Source organism: Neovison vison, chromosome 7, assembly GCF_020171115.1.
Source record: "Neovison vison isolate M4711 chromosome 7, ASM_NN_V1, whole genome shotgun sequence".
Classification (NCBI taxonomy): Eukaryota; Metazoa; Chordata; class Mammalia; order Carnivora; family Mustelidae; genus Neogale; species Neogale vison.
Genome location: NC_058097.1, coordinates 58,124,534 through 58,147,867, shown reverse-complemented (window position 1 = coordinate 58,147,867; position 23,334 = coordinate 58,124,534). Strand labels below are relative to the sequence as shown.

The following is a 23,334-nucleotide window of genomic DNA, read 5'->3' as shown; positions in this document are numbered from 1 at the left end:
GAAGACCTTCCCGGACCCCAGAAGTAGAGTGTCATTTTCCTTGGGCCTGGCCTTCCTGTGTGATCTTTTCTTTGAGAGTTCCTGGTGTTGGGCGCCCCTCTTCCAGGCCTGCCTTGCCGAAGGAACTACATTACCCAGAAAGGCTTGTGTTGAGCGGCAGCCGCAGTAGTCCAATGAAAACCCAGAAAGGGGACACTTCCGGCAGGGCAATGCGCCTTGAGGCGGGGCTTCCGTCGTTTCTGTGGCGGTCATTTTAGCGGTTCTGGGGTCTTCGGGCTCGGTCAGAGGATCCGGAACACCAGTTGCGACCGATAGAGAAGGCACAAAAGGAGACTTTGTCTCCGCTGTAGAGAGGCGGGTCTGGGGTCGGGGACTTCGCCGCCTGCGAGGACCGCCTGGAGACCTCGGTGTCCGCGACTGCCGGGGCCACTCAGCTGTCATCACTTTGCTCCGCCGAGAGGCTCCGATGGCGGCGGCCGCTCCCAGGGACCCGGCTGAGGTAAACGCTCGTCTCCCGGGGCCTCCCCTCCGCCCCCCACCCAGACCCCAAAGGCCCGAGCGCGGGGCGCCTGCTCGCGGCCCTGCGGCCCAGGCCCCGGTGTCCGGAACAGGCAGGCGCTGGTGGGCGGGGGCGCGTGTGTGAGCGCCGGCGGGCTGCGTGCGGGAGCGGGCTCGGGGCTGAGGGGCCCCTGGGGCGGGGGCCGCAGGGGGCCTGAGGGGAAGGATTCTGCCCTCCCGCCCTCAGAGGGCGTGAGGCGGAGACCCCTGGACTGGCGGGCCGAGGTGCCGTACCTCGGTTCTGAGGGTCCTGGGACCTGTGGAGAATTTTGAGGAAAAGAGAGACGCGGTCTACGCTGGGATTTGAGTAGCCTCTTAAGTCTGCTCAATAGAAAAGTTGTAGACGGTGATGAGGACACAAGGGGAGGTTGAGTCTTTTCCTAAGGACACACAGCACAGAGGTTGGCCGGCCAGTCTGCCCCAGGTTACCTGGCTCTGGTGCCCCGCAGGGACACAGGGAAGGCCTGAGGCCCTGGAAAGTCGCCGTGGCCACATCTCTCGAAGACCTGCCTCTTCCCACAGGTATCCATGGTTGCAGAAATGCTTTTGGAACCTACACAGGTGAGTACCTGTGTAGGTACCAGTCCCTCCTGGTTGGGTACCAGTCCCTCCTGGTTCCGTACCACATGTTGTCCAAATCCGCGGCGTCATGAACTCTTCATCTGCCGTTCTCCCAGCCCTTGAGTTTGGGGACCCTGAAGAACCCGAGCTCAAAGTCGAGTCTAGGCCAGGACTTATAGGAAGGGGTTCCCATTTGGGCCGATCAAGGGAAAGAGATGTGTCAGTATGTGGAACTGCCTGGAGATGAGGCTCAGAGCATTCAGGTGATTGCAGGCCTCCTTTCTGGTGAGAAGAAACCGAGGCACTGCGCCAGAGTCGAGCTCGGAATGACTGCGTCTGAAGTTAGGCGTTCATCTGGAGGCAAGGGAAAAGTCTGGATCAGTGGAAGAAGGTGGTCTTTTTTTTTTTTTTTTTTTTAAGGTTCTATTCATTTATTTGAGAAAGAGGGAGAGACAGAGAGAGAGCACAAGAAGGCAGAGGGAGGGCAGAGGGAGAGAGTGAAGCAAACTCCCTGCTGAGCAGAGAGCCCCATGTGGGAGTGGATCCCAGGACCCTGAGATCCTGACCTGAGCCAAAGGCAGATACTCAACTGACTGAGCCACCCAGGCACCCCAGCAGGTGATCTTATATAGGTCTTAGCACATTCCATTTGGTTGCAGAATGGGAAACAGAGTGAACACAGCGATTAACGGGAGTTAAAGGAAAGAGCAGACACCAGTGACACAAGAGTCTGGTATCTCCTCTGATTTGGGGATCTTGAGAGGAGGAGGGACGTGAGATAGATCTGTGGGGATATGGAGTATGGGTCTTCAGGAGTGAGGCTTTTCGTGGTTTCACCTTTCTCTATCCTGGCAGGGAAGTGTGACTTTTGAAGATGTGGCCCTCTATTTCTCCTGGGAGGAATGGGATCTCCTAGACGAGGATCAGAGATGCCTGTACCATGATGTGATGCTGGAGAACTTTGCACTCACATCCTCACTAGGTAAGGCCCTCACACCTACCTCCATGCCCTGGGCGAGGCTCTACCTTTCTCTTTTCTGTAGGAGCAGCTCTGTCTCACCTCTGAATAATGGGTACTGCTGCCTTCCCCAATTCCTTGGGTAGATGCTGTAGTTTCTAGAGCTGGTCTGCATGTCCCCTTCTCTCCCTTTATTGCCACAACACCTATTGCTTCAGACCCTCACAGGGAGGGATTCAGGATCTGAATGGTCTTGGCCTCCTTGTAGAAAATAATTTGACCATATATGCAAGAGTTTATTTCTGGAGTGTTTATTCTATTGCATTGGTCTTTATTTGTCTTTATGGCAGTATCACAGTGTTTTGACTACTTAGCTTTGGAGTAAAATTTTAAATTAAGAAATGTGACTCCTTCAACTTTAGTCTTTTTCAAGGTTGTTCTGGCTTTTTGGTGTCCTTGAGATTCCATGTGAATTTTTCTATTACTACAAAAAAAACTGTACTCTTGATAGGGATTGCATTGAATCTGTAGATGGCTTGGAGTAGTATTGATAACAGTATTAAATCTTTCAATCCAGGAATATAAAATTCTTTCCACTTATTAATTTAATTCCTTTTATCAAAGTTTTGTAGTTTCTTGGGCACCTGGGTGGCTCAGTGGGTTAAGCCGCTGCCTTCGGCTCAGGTCATGATCTCAGGGTCCTGGGATTGAGTCCCGCATCGGGCTCTCTGCTCAGCAGGGAGCCTGCTTCCTCCTCTCTCTCTCTGCCTGCCTCTCTGCCTACTTGTGATCTCTCTCTGTCAAATAAATAAATAAAATCTTTAAAAAAAAAAAAAAAGTTTTGTAGTTTCTTGTGTTCATATACTTTACTTTCTTGGTTAATTTCTAAGTGTTTTATTATTTTGATACTGTTATAAGTGGAATTGTTTTTAGTTTCCTTTTTAGATTATTCATTATTAATGTACAGAAATACAACTGGGTTTTTTTTAATATCCTATTTGTATCCTCTTATTTTGCTGAGTTCACTTATTCTAAAAGTTTTTTAAGTCTTTAGGCCTAGTTTTCTATATAAGATATATTCACAAGCAAAGATAATTTTACTTATTCTGTTCGCTTTGGATGCCTTTCTTTTTCTTTTCCTTTTTTTTTTTCTGTCTAGAGCTTCCAATACCATTTTGGATAGTAGTAGTGAATGTTGGTATCCTTCTTCCTGATCTTGGAAGAAAAGCTTTCAGTCTTCCAGCATTGAATATATTAGCCATGGGTTGTGATCTTTTACTTTTACTATGTTAAGGTAGTTTCCTTCTGTTCTTAGTTTATTGACTGTTTTCATCATGAAAGGGTGTTAAATTTTGATAGACTTTTTTTTTTGCATCAGTTGAAATGATCATGTAATTTTTCCCTCATTCTGTGAGTGGGAGGTATTACATTGATTAATTTTTGTATGTTGAACTGTCCTTTCATTCTAGAAGTAAATCCCAATAGGTGATGGTGTATAATCCTTCAGTATGCTTCTGAATTCAGTTTGGGAGTATTTTGTTGATGATTTTTTTACCTGATGAGTCATCAAGTATATTATTGGTTTTCTGTGTGCTCCTAGTGGCTTTGTCCGTTTTTTATAAAGATGGGTGTTTGTTCTTCATTAAGTGGTTGGCAGAACTCACCAGTGCCAAGCTTTTCTTTTTCTTTTTTTTCCCCAAAGGAAAGCTGAATTTATTTTATTTTATTATTTTTATTTTATTTTATTTTTTTAAGGATTTTATTTATTCTTTGGAGAGAGAGAGCACGTAGGGGGAGAATGGGAGAGAAAAGCAGCCTCCCTACTGAACAGGGAGCCGATCCAGAGCTCAATCCCAGGACCCTGAGATCACCACCCAAGCCGAAGGCAGATGCTCAACCAACTGAGCCATGCAGGTGCCCCAAGTTTATTTTGTTTTTAATATTTTATTTATTTATTTTTAAAGATTTTATTTATTTATTCGACAGACAGAGATCACAAGTAGGCAGAGAGGCAGGCATAGAGAGAGGGGGAAGCAGGCTCCCCCCTGAGCAGAGAGCCGGATGCAGGGCTTGATCCCAGGACCCTAAGATCATGACCTGAGCCGAAGGCAGAGGCTTTAACCCACTGAGCTACCCAGGTGCCCTAATATTTTATTTATTTATTTGAGAGAGAGAGATATCACAAGCATGAGGGAAAGGTAGAGAGAGAAGCAGACTCTTCGCTAAACAGGGAGCCTGATGTAGGACTCAATCCTAGGACCCTGGGATCAAGACCTGAGCTGGAAGGAGACACTTAACTAACTGAGGGAGCATCCAGGTGCCCCAAGGCTTTCCTTTGTCAGGAGGTCTTTGATTAGTGATTCAGTCTCCTTCCTAGTACTCTCGTATGATCTCTTTAATTTCTGTAGACTTGGTAGTCATGTTCCCACTATAATTTTTAATTTTGCCACTTTGAGTCTTTTTTTTTTTTTAAGGCCAATCCAGGTAAAAGTTTGTCAAATTTTTTTTAGAGATTTTATTTTTAAATGATCTCTAAACTCAACGTGGGGCTTAAGCTCAACTCCGAGATCAAGAATCATGCTCCACTGACTGAGCCAGCCAGGTACCATAAAAGTTTGTCTAAATTTTGATAGCTTTTTGAAAGAACCAATTTTCAGTTTTGTTGCCTTTTCTTTGTTGTTTTTCTTATCTCTACGTCAGTTCACATCTTTAGTATTTCTTCTTTTTTTTTTTTTTTTTCCTACTAGCTTTGGGTTTATTGGCTCTTTTTTTAGTTCTTTAAGTTTGTAAAGGTAGGGGCGCCTGGGTGGCTCAGTGGGTTAAAGCCTCTGCCTTCGGCTCAGGTCGTGATTGCAAGGTCCTGGGATTGAGCCCCACATCAGGCTCTCTGCTCAGCAGGGAGCCTGCTTCCTCCTCTCTCTCTCTCTGCTTGCTTCTCTGCCTACTTGTGATCTCTGTCTGTCAAATAAATAAACAAAATCTTAAAAAAAAAAAAAGTTTGTAAAGGTAAGCTGTTGATTCAAGATCTTTCTCCTTTTTAATGTGTTTACAGCAATAAATTTCCCCCTTAGTGCTGCTCTTGCTGCTTCACATAATTATTGCTGATACCATCTTTTCATTTGTCTCTAAACCGAAGTATTTTGTGATTTCCCTTATGACTCTTCTTTGACCCATTGGTTGTTTAAAAATTATTTTGTTCTTTTTTTTTTTTTAAAGATTTTATTTATTTATTTGACAGAGAGGGAGATCACTAGTAGACAGAGAGGCAGGCAGAGAGAGAGAGAGAGAAAGAGAGAGGAAAGCAGGCTCCCTGCTGAGCAAAGAGCCCCATGCGGGATTCGATCCCAGGACCCCAAGATCATGACCTGAGCTGAAGGCAGCAGCTTAACCCACTGAGCCACCCAGGCCCCCAAAAATTATTTGTTTAATTTTCATAGGTTTGTGAATTTTTTTTTTAAGATTTTATTTATTTACTTGACAGACAGAGATCACAAGTAGGCAGAGAGAGACGGGGAAGCAGGCCCCGGCTGAGCAGAGAGCCCAGTGCAGGGCTCTATCCCAGGACCCTGAGATCATGACCTGAGCCGAAGGTGGAGCCTTAACCCACTGAGCCACCCAGGTGCCCCGGGTTTTTTTGGTCAATTTTCTGATGACTTTTCCAATTTTCCTTCAGTTTTTGATTTCTAACTTAACCCATTTTGCTTGGAATGATGCTTTGTATGACTTCTGTCTTTTTAAATCTAGTAGCACTTAATTTGCTGAGCATATTCTTTTTCCTGGAAAATGTCTAATGTGCAATTGAGAAGAATGTTTATTATATTGCTGTTGGACAGTATTCTGTATATTCTGCTAGTTATACTTGGTTTATTGTGTTGTTCAGGTCCTCTATTTCCTTACTTTGGTGTGTTTATTCTATATTTTTGAGAGTGGGGCATTGATATCTCCAGCTATTATTTTAGAACTGTCGGTTTCTCCCTTCAGTTCTATCAATTTTTATTTCATGGTTTTGATGGTCTTTAATTTATTTCTTTTTGTTTATTTATTTGACGCATCACAAGTAGGTAGAGAGGCAGGCAGAGAGAGGGGGAATCAGGCTTCCTGCTAAGCAGAGAGCTCGATGCGGGGCTCAATCCCAGGATCCTGAGATCCTGACCTGAGCTGAAGGTAGAGGCCCAACCCACTGAGCCACCTAGGTGCCCCAATGATCTTTAATTTAATAAGAGATCTTTATTTGGTTATAGGTGCCTAAATGTTTATAATTATTATCTTTTCTTGTGTCTTGAACCTTTTATTAATATATAATAACTTTCTTTGTCTCATAACCTTTTTTGATGTAAATCACTTTGTTGTCTAATATTAGTATAGCCACCCCTGCTCTCTTTTGATTACTATTTGCATGGTCACGTCCAAGCAGTCACTTTGAACTTATGTCTTTGGATCTAAAGTGAATGTCTTTTGGACCGCATATAGTTGGGTCACATTTTTTTTTTTAAGATTTTATTTATTTATTTGAGAGAGAGACAGTGAGAGAGAACCTGAGTGAGGAGAAGGTCAGAGGGAGAAGCAGACTTCCCATGGAGCTGGGAGCCCGATGTGGGACTCGATCCCGGGACTCCAGGATCATGACCTGAGCCAAAGGCAGTCGTCCAACCAACTGAGCCACCCAGGCGCCCCGGCTCACATTTTTTTATCCATTCCACCAATTTTGTCTTTTGTTTAGAGAGTTTAATCTATTTACATTTATAGTAACTACTGATGAGCAGGAACATCTGTCATTTTGCTATTTGTTTTCTGTAGGCCTTGAAGCTTTTTTCCCCTCATTTTCTGTATTACTGTCTTTTGCATTCAATTGATTTTTATTTATTTATTTATTTATTTATTTTTGGAGTGAAATGTTCTGATTTGTTGGTTTTGTTTTGGAGGGTTTTTTTTGGTATACCTTCTAGAGGGCTTTGTTTTTTCTTTTTTGGGTTTTGTTTTGTTTTGTTTTGTTTTAGTTAATTATGGGGTTACATTTAACATATAAAATTATAACAGTTAATTTGAATTTATGCCAGCTTAGCTTCAATCATATTTTTTTAAAGATTTTATTTATTTATTTGACAGAGATCACAAGTAGGCAGAGAGGCAGGCATGGGGGGTTGGATCAGGCTCTCTGCAGGGCTCAATCCCAGGACCCTGAGATCATGACCTGAGCTGAAGGCAGAGGCTTAACTACTGAGCCACCCCGGCACCCCTCAGTCATATTTTTTTAAAACTCTGCTTCTATAAGACTCTGTCCCTACACCCTTTCTTTAGTTACTGATGTCATGAAATTACGTCTTGTGTGTGTTGTATGTCCAGAAATTTGGATCAGTAATTGTTATTTATGTGTTAATCTCTTAAACATAGGAAACAAAGAGTGGAGTTGGTTTTTTTTTTTTTTTAAGATTTTATTTATTTGGCAGAGAGAGACACAGTGAGAGAGGGAACATAAGCAGGGAGAGTGGGAGAGGGAGAAGCAGGCCTCCCGGTGAGGAGGGAGCCCGATGTGGGGCTCAATTCCAAGACCCTGAGACCACGACCTGAGTGGAAGGCAGATGCCCAACTGACCGAGCCACCCAGGTGCCCCCCAAAAGTGGAGTTATTTTTTTTTTAATTTTTTAAAAAGATTTTATTTATTTATTTGACAGACAGAGATCACAAGTAGGCAGAGAGAGAGAAGGAAGCAGGCTCCCTGCCGAGCAGAGAGCCTGATGCGGGGCTTGATCCCAGGACCCTGGGATCACGACCTGAGCCGAAGGCAGAGGCCTTAACCCACTGAGCCACACAGGTGCCCCCAAAAGTGGAGTTATAAGCCCAAGTTATTAGCTTTTATAATTGTTTTTATATTAATTTAACAGAGATCTTTATTTAGTCAAATGGCTTTGAGTTACTGTCTAGGGTCCTTTCATCCTCAACCTGAAGGACCCCCATTACCATTTCTTGCAGGATACATCTAGTAGTAAAGAACTTCCTTGGCTCTTACTTATCTGCAAGGTCTTAATTGCTCTCTCCTTTTTTAAGGACATTTTTGCTTGTTATAGGATTCTTGGATTTTTTTCCTTCAATCCTTGGATATATCAACCCACTACCTCTTGCCTCTATGGATTCTGATGAAAAATCTGATCATCTTGGAGATCCATTGTATGTGATGAGTCACTTCTGTCTTGTTGCTTTCAAGATTCTCTCTTTGCCTTTTGCTTTTGTCACTTGGACTATAATGTGTGCCAAGAGTGAGTTTCAGAGTTTAGCCTGGTTGGAGTTCACTGGGCTTCTTAGATGTTAATATTTGTGTCTTCCATCAAATTTGGGACGTTTTCAGGCATTGTTTCTTCAAATAAGCTCTCTGTCCTTTTGTTTCCCTCTTCTTCTAGACTAATACATTGCATATATTGGTTTACTGTATACACATTTTATACCCATATACACATATACACATACTATATTACACATTGTATATATTGCATATATCGGTTTACTATACTATATATGGTATACTATAGAACACAAGAACATAGGTTCTTATGTTCTGTTCACTTCTGGTCAATCCTTTTTCTTTCTTTTCCTCAGATTTGATATCTTCAGGTTTGCTGATTACTTCTACCTACTCCAAGCTGTTTTTGTATCCCTCTAGTGAGTTCTTTCATTCAGTTATTATATTTTTCAGCTCCCAAATTTCTTTTTGATTATTCTTTATATTGCCTATCTCTATTGATATTTATGTTTTGGCCATGCAACATTTTCTTGAATTTGTCCATATTTTCTTTTAGCTCTTTGAGCGTCTTTTAGACAGATGTTTTAAATAAAAGTCTTTGTCTAGGGACACCTGGGTGTTTCATTTGGTTAAGAATCTGCCTTCAGCTCATGTCATCATCCCAGGGTCCTGGGATGAAGCCACACATTGGGATTACTGCTCAGTGGAAAACCTGCTTCTTCCTCTCCTGCTCCTTCTGCTTGTGTGCTCTCTCTCTCTCTCTTTCACTGTCAAATAAATAAAATCTTGAAGAAAAAAATAAAGTCTTTGTCTAATAAGTACACAATGTAGTCTTTCTCAAGGACACTTTCTCTTGTTTTTTTTTTTTCTTTAGAATGGATTAAACTTTCTTGTTGCTTTGTGTGTCCTCTGATTTGTTGGTGTTCTTGTTGAAAACCAAACGTTTGGAGGTTTTTTTTAATGGTTGTAGGGTGTCTACTGGAGATCAGTCTGAGGTATAAACTTAAGGTCTCCTCTGTTTTTTTCTAAGACTGTGCCTTTCCCTGGGCATGTATGATGATTTTCTCTATTCCTCCATATATGTGATTTTGAATATCCTAGTCTTGAATTTCTGCCTCCCAGAACAGGAATAAGAGAAACAGGAGGTGGTGGAATGGATAGACATCTGCCCTTTAAATCTCCTGTAAAATTGCCTGAGTCAGGGAGGGAGAGGTTTTGCAACAATGGCTGCCCACCTGTCTATTACACCTCTACCATCAGAAGCATAGATCTGTGATACTTGGAGGACAGAGTCCTTATTGCCCACCTGGACTCCAGCAAGCTGCTCTAGAAAAATGTGTATGACTGCCTGCTGTAGGACTCAAGAGTTAGACAAGTTGGGATGTGTATAACTTAACACATTGCTAAGAGCTGATATTGACCAAAGTTAAAGCAATTTAGCAAGTTGCAAGCATTCATTAGACTCTAGAGTTGCAAAATAGTTACATCAGATTGAGTCTATCAATGCATTTGTGGTCCTGGGTGAGGAGACAGGCTCCTGGTGCTTACTGCCCCACCATCTTCCCTCTAGCTGGGCATGGAGGTACTTTTTCTAGTGTGTTTTCTGTGATCCATTGTGTGCTGAGGTGTTCCAGGCCAGTATTAACCACTGACCTATACTATCTTATCCTTAGGATTTGGATCTTCCAAGTCCCATGCAGTTGCTCAGTTGGGGTTAGGGGAAGAGTCTCCTGTGCTTCACAGGATGGATATAATTCCAGTCTCCACAAGATGGGCCCAGAGAGGGCCTGATCTAGGTGAATGACAGCTGGGGGATAATGTGCTATCAGACCTTTGTTACAAATCACACCAGGAACCTGTTGTGTTTGACTTGTGTTTTGGTGCCATTGCTGGTGGCCACAACTCACTTCTACCTTCCCTTCTCCATTCTTGACACTTTGCTGACTTGTCATTTTTATTCATTCTCTAGCCCCAGGCCAATCTCCACCTCTCTGGACCTTTTTTCTTATTCATTCCTCACACTCTTCTCTCCACAGTGCTTTCCAACACTGCTGTATTCTAAAGTGTGTACATATCTTTTAATTTTTTTTTTTTTTTTTAAGAGAGGGGTGGTGGCAGAGGGAGAGGGAGAGAAAGAATCTTAAGCAGGTTCCATGCCCAGCGTGGAGCCTGCCCTGGGGCTCGATCTCACTAACCTGAGATCACAACCTGTGCTGAAGCCAAGAGTCAGACACTTAACTGACTAAGCCACCCAGGCGCCCCATCTTTTATGAATTCTTAAAGCCATTTACTTTGTTCCAGTCAGATTTTCCTACATGTGGACATAGACTTCTGTCCAGCATCACAGGTCACAGCAGAGGTAATTCTGCTAAAAGCCATTAACAGTAGAATGAGTTGTAGAACATGTGTTTCACCCCGGCCCAACCCTTTTCTTGTATCCTGTGCCTAATGAGGCCTCCCCAGTTCTGTGACCTTGGGGACCCAGTAGTATAATGTAGCTGTTTCCAAAACCTAATCCCAACTTCCTTTTCCTGAAAACAGTTCCTTATACTGGTTCTTTAATGTGTCAGATGTACATTTGTGATGGGTTTTGCCCCTTCCCAATAAAGTCAACATGTATTTCATCATCACTTCTTTGCTTTCAGGTTGTTGGCTTGGAGTGGAGGATGAGCATGCACCTTCCGAAGAGAGCATTCCTATAGGAGTTTCAGAGATTGGGACTCTCAAGGCAGATTCACCTTCCCAGAAGGCCCAGCCCTTTGAACTGCATGGCCCGATCTTGAGAAGCATTTTGTACTTGGCTGAGCACCAGGGAACATATCTTGGGGAAAAACCATATACATGTAGGAAACAGTTCTGTTTAGATGCCAACCTTCAGCAGTACCGGGGGCAGCACACTGGAGAGATACCCTTCAGAAATTCTGTGGACAGAGCCTCATTTATAAAGAACTGTACAGTCCACGTGTCAGGAAAGCCCTTTACCTGTCAGGAGACAGGGAAGGACTTCTTAGCTAGCATGGGATTTCTCCAACAACAGGTCACTTACACTGGGGAGAAGCCGAACAATGAGTGTAAGGCTGTCTTTCACAGTGATAAAAGTCATCACAACTGTGGAGAATGCAAGAAAGCCTTCAGCTGCGCAGACACACTTGTTCAGGACCAGGGAGTTATCACTAGAGAAGGACTCTATGAGTGTGGCAAATGTGGAAAAGCCTGTACCCGAAGATGTAACCTTATTCAGCACCAGAAAGTCCACACTGGAGAAAGACCTTATGAGTGCAATGAATGTGGAAAATTCTTCACCTATTACTCCAGTTTCATTATACATCGGAGAGTTCACACTGGAGAAAGGCCCTACGAGTGCAATGAATGTGGGAAATCCTTTAGCCAAAGCTACAGCCTCAATAGCCATAGGAAAGTTCACACTGGAGAGAAGCCTTATGAGTGCAGGGAATGTGGAAAATCTTTCAGCCAAAGGTCCAACCTCATTCAACATCAGAGAGTTCATACTGGAGAAAGGCCTTATGAGTGCAGTGAATGTGGGAAGTCCTTTAGCCAAAACTTCAGTCTCATTTACCACAGGAGAGTTCACACTGGAGAAAGGCCTCATCAATGCAATGAATGTGGGAAGTCCTTCAGCCGAAGCTCCAGCCTCATTCACCACAGGAGACTTCACACTGGAGAAAGGCCTTATGAGTGCAGTAAATGTGGGAAATCCTTTAAACAAAGCTCCAGCTTCAGTTCACATCGTAAAGTCCACACAGGAGAGAGGCCTTATGAGTGTGGGGAATGTGGAAAATCCTTTAGCCATAGCTCCAACCTCAAGAACCACTGGAGAGTTCACACTGGAGAAAGGCCTATTGAGTGCAGTGAATGTGGAAAGTCCTTTAGCTGCAAATCTAACCTCGTTAAACACTTGAGAGTTCACACGGGCGAAAGGCCTTATGAGTGTGGGGAATGCGGAAAATCCTTTAGCCAAAGCTCCAGCCTCATTCAGCACCGGAGAGTTCACACTGAAAAGAGATCTACTGAGTGCAGAAAATGCGGGAAATCCTTTAGCTCCAAATCTGACCTCATTCAACACCAGAGACTTCATACTAGAGAAAGGCCTTAGATAATTACACTGGAGGAGAGAAGTTGTGAGGAAGCCATCTACCTAAATTCAAGTCCATAAATCTGAAAATCCACAGTGGAGAGATCTCACTTTAGTATGTGGGAATCTATACAGGAGCTATGTCACACTTCTAACCTGTCCAGGGCTCTTGCCAGGTTTATGTCACTGCCAGTTTCTGTGGAAGAGTTGTATCACCTCTACCACTCAGCGTTTACAGTGTGCACTAGTGCTTCAGTTACCACCACAGTGTGCTCAGGGAAGCTGACCTCTTTCCCTCCCTTTTGCTGGAGGAAATCGTGATTACTCTTAGCCCTTATAGGGTCTTCATTCTCTTCTCTTGTAGAAGTTAGAGCATGGCCCAGAGGACCCAAGCTGAGTTCTGCTGGTAACTTGCCAAGAAGGACCATATTTTCAAGGATGTGTTTGTTCTGTGACACTCCTCTTGGATTTTCCTGACCTCCCAAGTCCCCAACCTGGGATCTCCCTGCCTCCTATTCCTTTAGATTTTGCAGTAATAAAGACTTTATTGTTAATCTTTGTTCTTGGGGTTCTCTTCACTATGTGAGGTGATTTGAAAATGGCTGGGTTCTGTTGGCATTACAGAGTGAACAGCTTTGTTGGGGTTCCTAATGCTTTGTGTGCCTCAGAGATGAGAGTCTGGAAAGAAAATAGCTCTCTTTCCACCTTTTCCAACAATTTACATTGTTGCCTGCGGTCTCCTAGGAAAGACTGCCAGGACTTGTCCTAATTTGTGGACTGGGTTTCAGGATTTTTTTGTGGGCTCAGAGAACACCCTGAAGAGTCAGGAAATTGTGACAGCCTTCAGTGGTTCTAAGAACTACAGGAATTGTTTTCTTTTTCACAGTGGATGTCACATAACGCTCAGTAGTGTTGAGTCTCTACCCCAGTTGCTACAAGGGAGCCATGTGCCCTGATACCATGGATTCATTAGGCAAGTGTCATGGTGAGAATACAGAGCCCCGGGGGAACTATAATTGGTACAATAACAATGGAGGAGTCTGAAGCAAAGTAGACGGCACGTGCCCCTTCTAGCATTGCATCAACAAATGCTCCAGTGACTGTGATTGTGCAGGATAGGTATGTATAGAAACTCAGGACCTCCAGGTTTGTGCATCTTTTGTCTCTGAGATCTTTGTCAAAGAAAAATAAGCTACTGGTTCTGGTATATTCACCTTAAGCCATTTCTACACACATATGAAAACAAGCATGCAGAGAAAGAAGATCCCTTAGTCCCTCGGTGTGGCTCTGTGACCTAGCCAGCATTCCTGTTCAGTGAGTGGTATGGATTTACTTAATCATAAGTATTCGCTACCACTAAGGCAAGGCTGCTTCTCCAAGGCCATCGGGAAAGAGATAGAGTCAATACAGGGCTGCAGAACCTGGTTTTATGAAAAGAGGGAGGGACGTCTTTTGTGTTTTTTTGTTTGGAACTATTTCATAGAACTTTATTCAGGTTTTGTTTTTGTATTTGTTTTGTGTTTTTTTGTTTGTTTGGAACTATTCTGTAGGACTTGATTCAGGTATCGTTGACATACAATATATTCCACCTATTTGAGGTGTACAGTTTGTTAAGTTTTGATGTACAGACATATCTTCAAAACTTCATCGTGATCATGATTTTGACCATGTCTATCAGCCCTAATTTGCTTCACATCATTTTATAATGTGTCTTTACCCTCTCCAGGCAACCTTTGATTTACCTTCATTTATAATAGTTTGTATTTTCTAGAATTTTATATGGACTGAGTCATAAAGTGGTTTTTTTTCTGGTTTCATTCATGATTTGTAATTATCTTAAGATAATTAATTAAGATAATTAATTCTTCAGTGTTGCTTATATAAGTGTTTCACCCTGTTGCTGCATAGTATCTTTTCTATGGATATACCATTTGTTTATCCATTCATCTGTTAGGAGCCTTTGGTACCTCGTTTGGGCGATTGCAAATAAAGCTGCTAGAACACTTATATATAATTTAATATGTACATATGTATTTTTCACTTCTCTTGGGTTAGTAACTCAAAGTAAAATGCCTGAGCCATAGGACAGGTGAATGTTTAACTTATTAAGAAACTACCAAAGAGGGACACCTGGATGGCTCAGTGGGTTGAAGCCTCTGCCTTCGGCTCAGGTCATGATCCCAGGGCCGCCCTGGGATTGAGCCCCACATCTCTCTGCTCAGTGGGGAGCCTACTCCCCCCACCTCTGCCTGCCTCTCTGCCTACTTGTGATCTCTGTCTGCCAAATAAATAAATAAAATCTCAAAAAAAAAAAAAAAACAACTACCAGAGTATCCAAAATGATTTTCTGTTTTTGCATACCCACCAGTAGCACATGAGCATTTCAGTTCTTCCACATCCTTTTTTTTTTTTTTTAAAGATTTTATTTATCTGCCAGAGATAGAGAGTACACACAAGCAGGCAGAGGCAGCGAGAGAAGCAGGCTCCCTGCCGAGCAAGGAGCCTGATGCGGGACTCGATCCCAGGATCCCGGGATCACAGCCTGAGCCGAAGGCAGTGGCTTAACCAACTGAGCCACCCAGGCATCCCTGGTTCTTCCACATCCTTGCCAATACATGGCATCCGTCTTTTTTTTTTTTTTTAAGATTATTTATTTATTTATTTGACAGACAGAGATCACAGGTAGGCAGAGAGGTAGGCAGAGAGAGAGGAGGAAGCAGGCCCCCTGCTAAGCAGAGAGCCCAATGCGGGGCTCGATCCCAGGACCCTGAGATCATGACCTGAGCCGAAGGCAGAGGCTTAACCCACTGAGCCACCCAGGCGCCCCGGCATCGGTCTTTTGATTCAGTCTTTGGAATTTACCTTTTTAACAAGCAAGCAGTAATTTTAATTACATTTCCCTAGGGATTTATGATGTTGAACATTTTTTTTCTTGTGTTTATTTGTCATCCATGTATCTTAATATCTGTTCATATCTTTAGCCTATTTTCTTTTTTATGAATTGTGGCTATTTCCTTTTTTGTTAAAAAAGTAATAGCTTACGTTTATCCTTCAGGTGTTTCTGTGGTAAGTAGAAGATAAGACTACATGCACCACACACTTTGAAGTTTAATCTGCATTATTTACATATTTTCCATCATGTTCTTAAGTCCAGACTTTCAGTAATACATGGAAGTCCTGGTTTGTAGTGTCTTTCAAGTTCGCTGGCATAAATACTCCCACTATGGCCGATCTCAAGCTGCCAGTGTGATGTCACTAAGCACAATTGGGAAGAATTGCCAGAGACATAGCATTCTGTTTCCACATTTCTAATCCAGTAGCTGCAAATAATTTGTAGAACATAGGCAATAATAAAACATACTAAACTGATTAAGACATGGGGCGCCTGGGTGGCTCAGTGGGTTAAAGCCTCTGCTTTCGGCTCAGGTCGTGATCCCAGTGTCCTGGGATCGAGCCCCGCATCGGGCTCTGCTCAGCAGGGAGCCTGCTTCCTCCTCTCTCTGCCTGCCTCTCTGCCTACTTGTGATCTCTCTCTGTCAAATAAATAAATAAAATCTTAAAAAAAAAACTGATTAAGACATGACAAGTTGAGATTTACTAGAGCTATTATTAGGAGCTATAAACTGCACCATAGTTAAGATATACATGTTAATGTTTTTGAATATCCTTAACACCCCTGAAACCAAAAATTTCATTGAAAACACAAAAGAATTTCTATAATACTGATGACAATTCAGTTAAATACTTCAATTGTTGAAGAAAAAAAAGCAGGCAAGATATTTGAAATACAGAAATTCTTGGAAAAAAGCCAAACTTTGAAATTGCTTTTCTTGCAAAGTATCAGCAGGAATGCAAACTAACAGTTGAGATGCAATTTCCCAACACTTTATTTTGGGGTTAAAGCATGTTTTTATTGTGAACTTTATATGAAAAATTTTTCACGTTTTTATTATGAACTTCATATGTTTTTATTATGAACTTTATATGAATTTATTATGAACTTTATGTGAAATTTATATCTTTGTTTTTGTTGACCAAAAAAACGTATGTAATCCATCATAATTCTCAGCTTGGGGTTCCATAAAAATGATTGGTAAATTTCAGTAAATTTGAAAACATTCAGAGGGAACATTTAAAGTGTTGTTATGCTCTCTACATTCTTGGTATTATCACCCATATTTTACTGAAGAATGAGTCTAATTTCTAAAGTTTTCCAGTGCATATAAATTAAGGTTTATTGAAATATGTCACATTTCAGTTGCCTGTATTTGGTATTTTTTTAATAACAAGAATGTTAGTAGCACTCATGTTTGGAGAAGATAATAGCTGTCTGTTGTCTCCCTGCCTCAGATCCAGGGCTGGATCTCAGAGAATACATCTCACTAGCTGTAATCACAGTTGTCTGCAGGCATCTGGCAGGGACTAAAATCATTTGTGTAAATTTGTCCTCATGTATTTAAATGAAAAATTTAAAGTAAGCACAAAGATGAAATAAGGAAAGGAAGTAGTAGGCAAAAGTCAGTAAGCAAAACAACAATTGAATCAATTGAATAAGAAAAAAGAAACTCGTGCCTGGGTGGCTCAGTGGGTTAAAGCCTCTGCCTTCAGCTCTGGTCATGATCCCAGGGTCCTCGGATTGAGCCCCGCATAGGGCTCTCTGCTCAGTGGGGAGCCTGCTTCCCCCTCTCTCTCTGCCTGCTTGTGATCTCAGTCTGTCAAATAAATAAATAAAATCTTAAAAAAAAAAAAAAACTGGAAAAGGGCCAGGAATCATTTTGAAGATATATCAAGAATATATATGTATATATATTTTTAAGATTTTATTTATTCATTTTTCAGAGGGAGAGAGAGCACAAGCAGGGGGAGCAGCAGGCAGGTGGAACAGGCTACCCACTGAGCAAGGAGCCTGATGCGAGACTTGATCCCATGGAGCCTGGGATCATGACCCAAGCTGCAGGGCACTTAACTGACTGAACCACCCAGGCGTCCCCAAGAATACATTAACATATAAATTAGGTAAGGTTTATTGACATATAGGATGTAACCAGTTTTGTTTATATCTGAGAAACCACAGTAGATTTTTTTTTTTAAAGATTTTATTTATTTGTCAGAGAAAGCGAGAGCAAGCACAGGCAGACAGAATGGCAGTCAGAGGCAGAGGGAGAAGCAGGCTCCCTGCCGAGCAAGGAGCCTGATGTGGGACTCGATCCCAGGACGCTGGGATCATGACCTGAGCCGAAGGCAGCTGCTTAACCAACTGAGCCACCCAGGGATCCCACCACAGTATTTAAGAATCCTCAGTGGAATGTCATTTCACGGTAAGTTACTACCACCTTAGTCCCGTCTGTTAAAATCGCTATACACACATAATTGAAATGAGTGAAGCCATCCAGTCGTCTGCTGGCAAATATTTTGCTGTTCTGTATGTTCTATTCAGTGCTTATTTTTTTTTTAAGATTTTATTTATTTATTTGACAGAGATAGATCACAAGTAGGCAGAGAGGCAAGCAGAGAGAGAGAGAGAGAGGGAAGCAGGCTCCCCGCTGAGCAGAGAGCCCGATGCGGGACTTGATCCCAGGACCCTGAGATCATGACCTGAACTGAAGGCAGCGGCTTAACCCACTGAGCCACCCAGGTGCCCCTCTATTCAGTGCTTATTTCAACACCCTTTCAATCACATTCAGTCTCAAAGGTGAATTCAACAGTTTATCACTTTACTCAGTTTCCCATGGGATACCTCAGAAGTTCAACCACCACATACAACCTCTACTGGCAAAACCCTGATTGGTTTTAGCTGTCCCCAGGCACCCATGTATTCCACTACACTGATGACATCCTCCTCTGAGGGAACTTGCTAGACACACAGTATATGCGAACAATCATTGTTGCACTTACAGAGAGCGAAGGCTCTCCCCCATAAAGTTCAAGGTCATGCCACCTCAGTGAGTCTTAGGTTCATCTAGTGTGCCTAAGGGCCACTGTACTCATGTTGTTAAAAGGCAACTTCTAATTTTGTCAGCTTCAGTCTTTTTTTTTTAAGATTTTATTTATTTATTTGACAGAAATCATAAGTAGGCAGAGAGGCATGCAGAGAGAGAGGGGGAAGCAGGCTCCCTGCTGAGCAGAGCGCCTGATGTGGGGCTCCATCCCAGGACCCTGGGATCATGACCTGAGCCGAAGGCAGAGGCTTTAACCCACTGAGCCACCCAGGCGCTCCAGCTTCAGTCAGTCTTGAGCGACCAAACCTAGTGAGTCTTTCTGGCTCTGAAGGCAACATATTCTCCATTTACAAATACTACTAAGGTTTATTATGCATTCACCCAAAAATTAGCCTACTAGTGGGATCTTTACAACAGAAAGCCCTATATTCAGTTCAGATGGCCCTACAACAGGCCCATCTTTTAGTTGCCTACTGGCAACGTGGTAGAAGTTCTGTGCTCACCTGTGTTTCTTAGAGTGTTTGGACCACTCGTGCTGACAGTTGGTTACCTGTAAGCCTTTCCGGTGCAGAAAGCTGCCTGTTTTGACCACACTACCTGCCCTTTGAGGAACAACTGCTGGTTGCATGCTGAGCCCTTTTGGAAATGGAAGCTGTCCCAGGACCTGAACCCTGTGACACTCTGCACTCAGTTACCCATTATTTCCTTGGTCATGAAGGCAACATCCCATAAACTCAGCATGACCATCAAGGCTTTGATAGGGGATGGAGACAAACCAGGACCTGCTGGTGGATCCCACCTGAAACAAGAGGGCTTTACCTGTCCTCAGTCTCTGGTCAGATCCCACAGTACTGAAGGAGGGCACCCTTCTCCTGGACCTTTGATTACCCGGGGATAGCTTTAGGATAACTAATTGAACAACAAAGGGAATCACATGCTTTATTGCTGATAATGCCACCAGTACATGTGATGGAATTCTCTGAAGAGCTACTGCTTTTCTTCCTTTAAACAGGACATCCCCAAAAATGGACCCAAGAGTCAATACAAGTGGCCTAACTCCAGACAGTCACTTACCATTGGGGAATGCCCTGGCCAACAGATGACCCCAAGGACACTTTACAGGCTCCTGTGTCATTGCCACTTCTAGTCCTTTGGTGCAATCAACGGCAATAATAAAACCTCATTCAAAACTTACTCCTCTGGGGTGAAGAATTTTACCCCAAAGGTACTAATTAAGATCACCTGTGTCTTTGCCATGCCAAATTTCATGCTGTTAGGGCCTCATTTAATTCCAAAGCTGATTGGGATAACTTTCAAATCCTTGGTTAAAAACTGTCAGACGACCCCATAAATCTTTCTTTGCAAAGCCCATTAGACCATGAAATATCAGTCATAGAGGAACTTCAAACCTTGAAATTTGGGCTAAACTCAGAGGGCTTCCCCCACTCTCCTGTCATGGCCTACACGTGACACGTCAATGCACTCTATCTGGGAACACTGTCATTGGCAATACAATGGAGGGGTGCCATCCCAGAGGGATCTCCTATAATCACCAGCAAATCAATTTTATCAGGCATCTGCCTGCCTCTGCCAATGCCACTTATTATTATGACTTGACAGTACTGAATACCTACTCATACACCTTATTCATCCACCCCACTACACATGCCACTGATGGAGCTACCATACAAAGCTTTACAAAAACACTCATGCCCTTTAGAGTTCCAGACATTACCAACATTGAATGAAGAATCTCTCACTTTAGAACAAGGCATTCAACAGATGTTTCACCTTCCCTATCTGTCCCAGGCTGCTGGTCTTTTTTTTTTTTTTTAAAAGATTTTATTTTATTTATTTGACAGAGAGAGATCACAAATAGGCAGAGAGGCAGGCAGAAAGTGAGAGAGGAGGAAGCAGGCTCCCTGCCGAGCAGAGAGCCCAATGCAGGACTCGATCCTAGGACCCCGAGATCACGACCCAAGCCGAAGGCAGCGGCTTAACCCACTGAGCCACCCAGGCGCCCATCCCAGGCTGCTGGTCTTATAGAATGCCTCAACACTTAAATCTTTTGGAAATTATAGACAACAAGTGATCTTATAAATGGGTCTGCCTCCTACCACTGGACCTCATGATAGTAAATCCCCAGGCCTTGGGTCCCTCTACTCAATATCAAAATGCACTGAAATCAGTTGCCTTCACCTCCTTTCTCCAGTGACACCTCACATATCAGCATCAACAAGGATCACATTGATTAGGCATTCCTCCCTCTTCCTCTTCCTCTTTTATCTGTCTTTTTTGGACTTTCCCCAGTCCTGAGCAGGATGGAAGCCAGGTCGAGGCTTGAGTTACTGTGGGATATGATCATCTCTCTATCGAGTGTCCCTTCGGCTATCTGCCAGAGTTATTTGGCACCCTGATAGGTGTTGATTTGCGTAGCCTATACCACACGCTTTGCTAAATATTCCTGGCTATAAAACATACTTAATTTCGAATGCCTATAAAAATCTCACTTAGGGGGCGCCTGGGTGGCTCAGTGGGTTAAAGCCTCTGCCTTTGGCTCAGGTCATGATTCCAGAGTCGTGGGATCAAGCCCTGCATTGGGCTCTCTGCTCAGCAGGGAGACTGCTTCCTTCCTCTCTCTCTGCCTCTCTGCCTACTTGTGATCTCTGTCAAACAAATAAATCTTTTTTTTAAAAAATCTCACTTAGGAAGTAGGGATCATGTGTCCAGAACTCATACCCACAGCAGTGTGAATACCAGAGAAGCCAAGAAAGACTAAAACCGGACTTATCTAGTAAGATACTCCACTAAGGAATGCAGGTTCCCTCCAACTACATAGACCTGAAATGGGAGTATTACCCAGTCTACACGAAGCCCATGTGGTCAGTGCACCCTCGATGCCTCCGGTTATAGCACTCCCACAAGACAAATATGTCCCCCAGCCTTCTGGCTTCTCATAGCTTGGCTATACTTACTTTGTGTAGATAATAACATGGGCCTGGAACACTGCAGGCCTTGAGCAGACCCCATCTGGCAATGCAACAGCCATCTAGCTGTATTTTGGCACACTGACACCCATGCCCTCGTAAACCCCACTGCCACAGCCAACCACTGGTTAGTGCCATAATTTTGTTCCCATCTCACTGGGAAAATTTTGTGCAGTTGGACATGCCATAAGTTTCCCTTAAACTGCCCGACCATGTTGAAGCCTACTCAGATGATCTTAAACTTTGCTCATAGCAATACCCACACCCAATTGATCTATTTGGATGGATACATTTCTAAACTTTGATTGTTCTCCTGGCCTTCCCTTCAAAAAACAACTCCCAGCTAGTCAGGATGGTCACTGTAATGTCATGACCAAAATGCTTACTGACACATAGAAATTTTTGGTTGCTCATGTCAAATGCTAAGACCAAGATTTGAGCCCCCAAGGACTATTTTTACGCAGGCATATTTTGCTCCACCTCAGACTTCTCTTCATTTGGTTTGCACCATCTCCATTTGGGGGCTAAATACAAACTTTGAACTTCTGCCAAAAAAAGTTCTGTATCTTGATTGTGGAGGTAGTTAATGAATCGACACCTATGATGAAAGTGCACAGAACTACACACACACACACACACACACACACACAAGCACGTGTAAAATGGTAACTTTGAAAAAGGTCTGAAGACTGAACCAATGTTAAATTCCCAGTTTTGATATGAAGATTATGTCAGATGTTACCATAGGGGAAACTAAGTGAAAGGTATTCTGCACTATATTTGCAACTCCCTGTGAATCTATAATTATTCTGAAATAAGACATTTTTAAAAATATGATGTGTCTGTCTTGCTAAATCTTTCCCACAGCTTCCTAGAACGGTCCGACTAAATCCAAGTTTCTCATCATAGCCTATGAAAACTTATTCGTCAGCCCCTTCCCTTCATCCTCCAACCATCACTCTCCTCTTCCAGCCTACTGGCCTTCACTTGATTCCAAACACACCAAGTTCTCACTAGCTTCGGAGTCTTGGTGCCTGCTTTTCTCTTTGCTGAGAATCTTTCCTCACCTTTGCACTGGGATAGGGTCTTCACTGAGCTGTATAATATCATCTGTTATTTAATGTCTGTTTCACTTTCTGTGCTGTACAGTTTTATGTCCATTTTTCCACTTTTACAGACATGAACCCTGAAGCCTGGGAAGAGTAGACGTGACCAAGGTCAGCCAGTTGGTAATGGTCACAATTTAGATGATTTAGAATCCGTCTGTCCCCACAGTCAAACACTTAGCTCCTCGCCCCCTCCTGCCCCTTTTCACACATGAACTGGAACTAGATAAGAAGATAAAGAGCCAAGCAATCCAGTTCTAAGCTTTGCCTTCAGTTATGTTATGAAGATAATAACATCTTGAGGTTATGTTTACTTAAAAAATAATGAAATAAAATTTAAATGGAAATGCAAAAGACCTATAAGAGTCAAAACATTTTCTTTAAAATAGAACAGATTTGGAACTTAAAGATCTGATTTCAAAACCCATCAATATCAAAAGCATTATAATTCGTATGGATGTGTGCATCATCTTTATCAACAACTGCCTGACAGAGATCTAAAGCTCTCCCACTGAGCTATTAATGACTAACAAGAAAACAATACGAAGCCTGGAATGTGACCCTGGGTGCCCAGTTCTGATGGGTCAGCCTGAGGTGAAGGAATCAGAAATTTGTTCCTTTCCTCTGAGCTTTACTAATTGGGGAAAGATTGAGGGCCACTGGGAGAAGGAAGAGAGCTTTTCAATTCACACCGTGGTCTCCTTCACCAAAATATCAATCTCTTTTTCCCTGTCCTGTCCCAGACCCTGCCCCATCTGCTTCCCTTTAAATGAGCTACACCATTTCCCAGTGAGGAAATTCTGGCCTCTCTTTACCACTCCTACCAACCACTATACATAGGCACTAAGGTCACGTTGTCATGGTGCCCACAACAAGGATCACATGCGCATCCTTCTT

At 43.0% G+C, this 23,334-nt stretch overlaps 1 protein-coding gene across 2 annotated transcripts; it reads left to right on the top strand.

Annotated features, from left to right (window-relative positions):
- The first annotated feature begins 253 nt into the window (after positions 1-253).
- LOC122912101 (zinc finger protein 211-like) lies at positions 254-12,959 on the top strand. Of its 2 annotated transcripts, XM_044257452.1 has the most exons (4): positions 254-499; positions 1,081-1,119; positions 1,975-2,101; positions 10,958-12,959. In XM_044257452.1, the coding sequence occupies exons 1-4, from the start codon at positions 467-469 to the stop codon at positions 12,424-12,426; spliced, it is 1,668 nt and encodes a 555-aa protein (XP_044113387.1). In that variant the 5' UTR covers positions 254-466; the 3' UTR covers positions 12,427-12,959. The 2 variants fall into 2 exon arrangements, with proteins under 2 accessions (XP_044113387.1, XP_044113388.1); XM_044257453.1 differs by lacking the exon at positions 1,081-1,119.
- The last annotated feature ends 10,375 nt before the right edge of the window (positions 12,960-23,334 follow it).

What these genes read in the sequence shown, in the direction of transcription:
- LOC122912101 (XM_044257452.1), top strand. Translation starts at nt 467, where the DNA reads ATGGCGGCGGCCGCTCCCAGGGACCCGGCTGAG. An exon ending in TGCTTTTGGAACCTACACAG is followed by an intron (nt 1,120 to 1,974) that starts GTGAGTACCTGT and finishes CTATCCTGGCAG; the next exon opens with GGAAGTGTGACTTTTGAAGA. An exon ending in TGCACTCACATCCTCACTAG is followed by an intron (nt 2,102 to 10,957) that starts GTAAGGCCCTCA and finishes CTTTGCTTTCAG; the next exon opens with GTTGTTGGCTTGGAGTGGAG.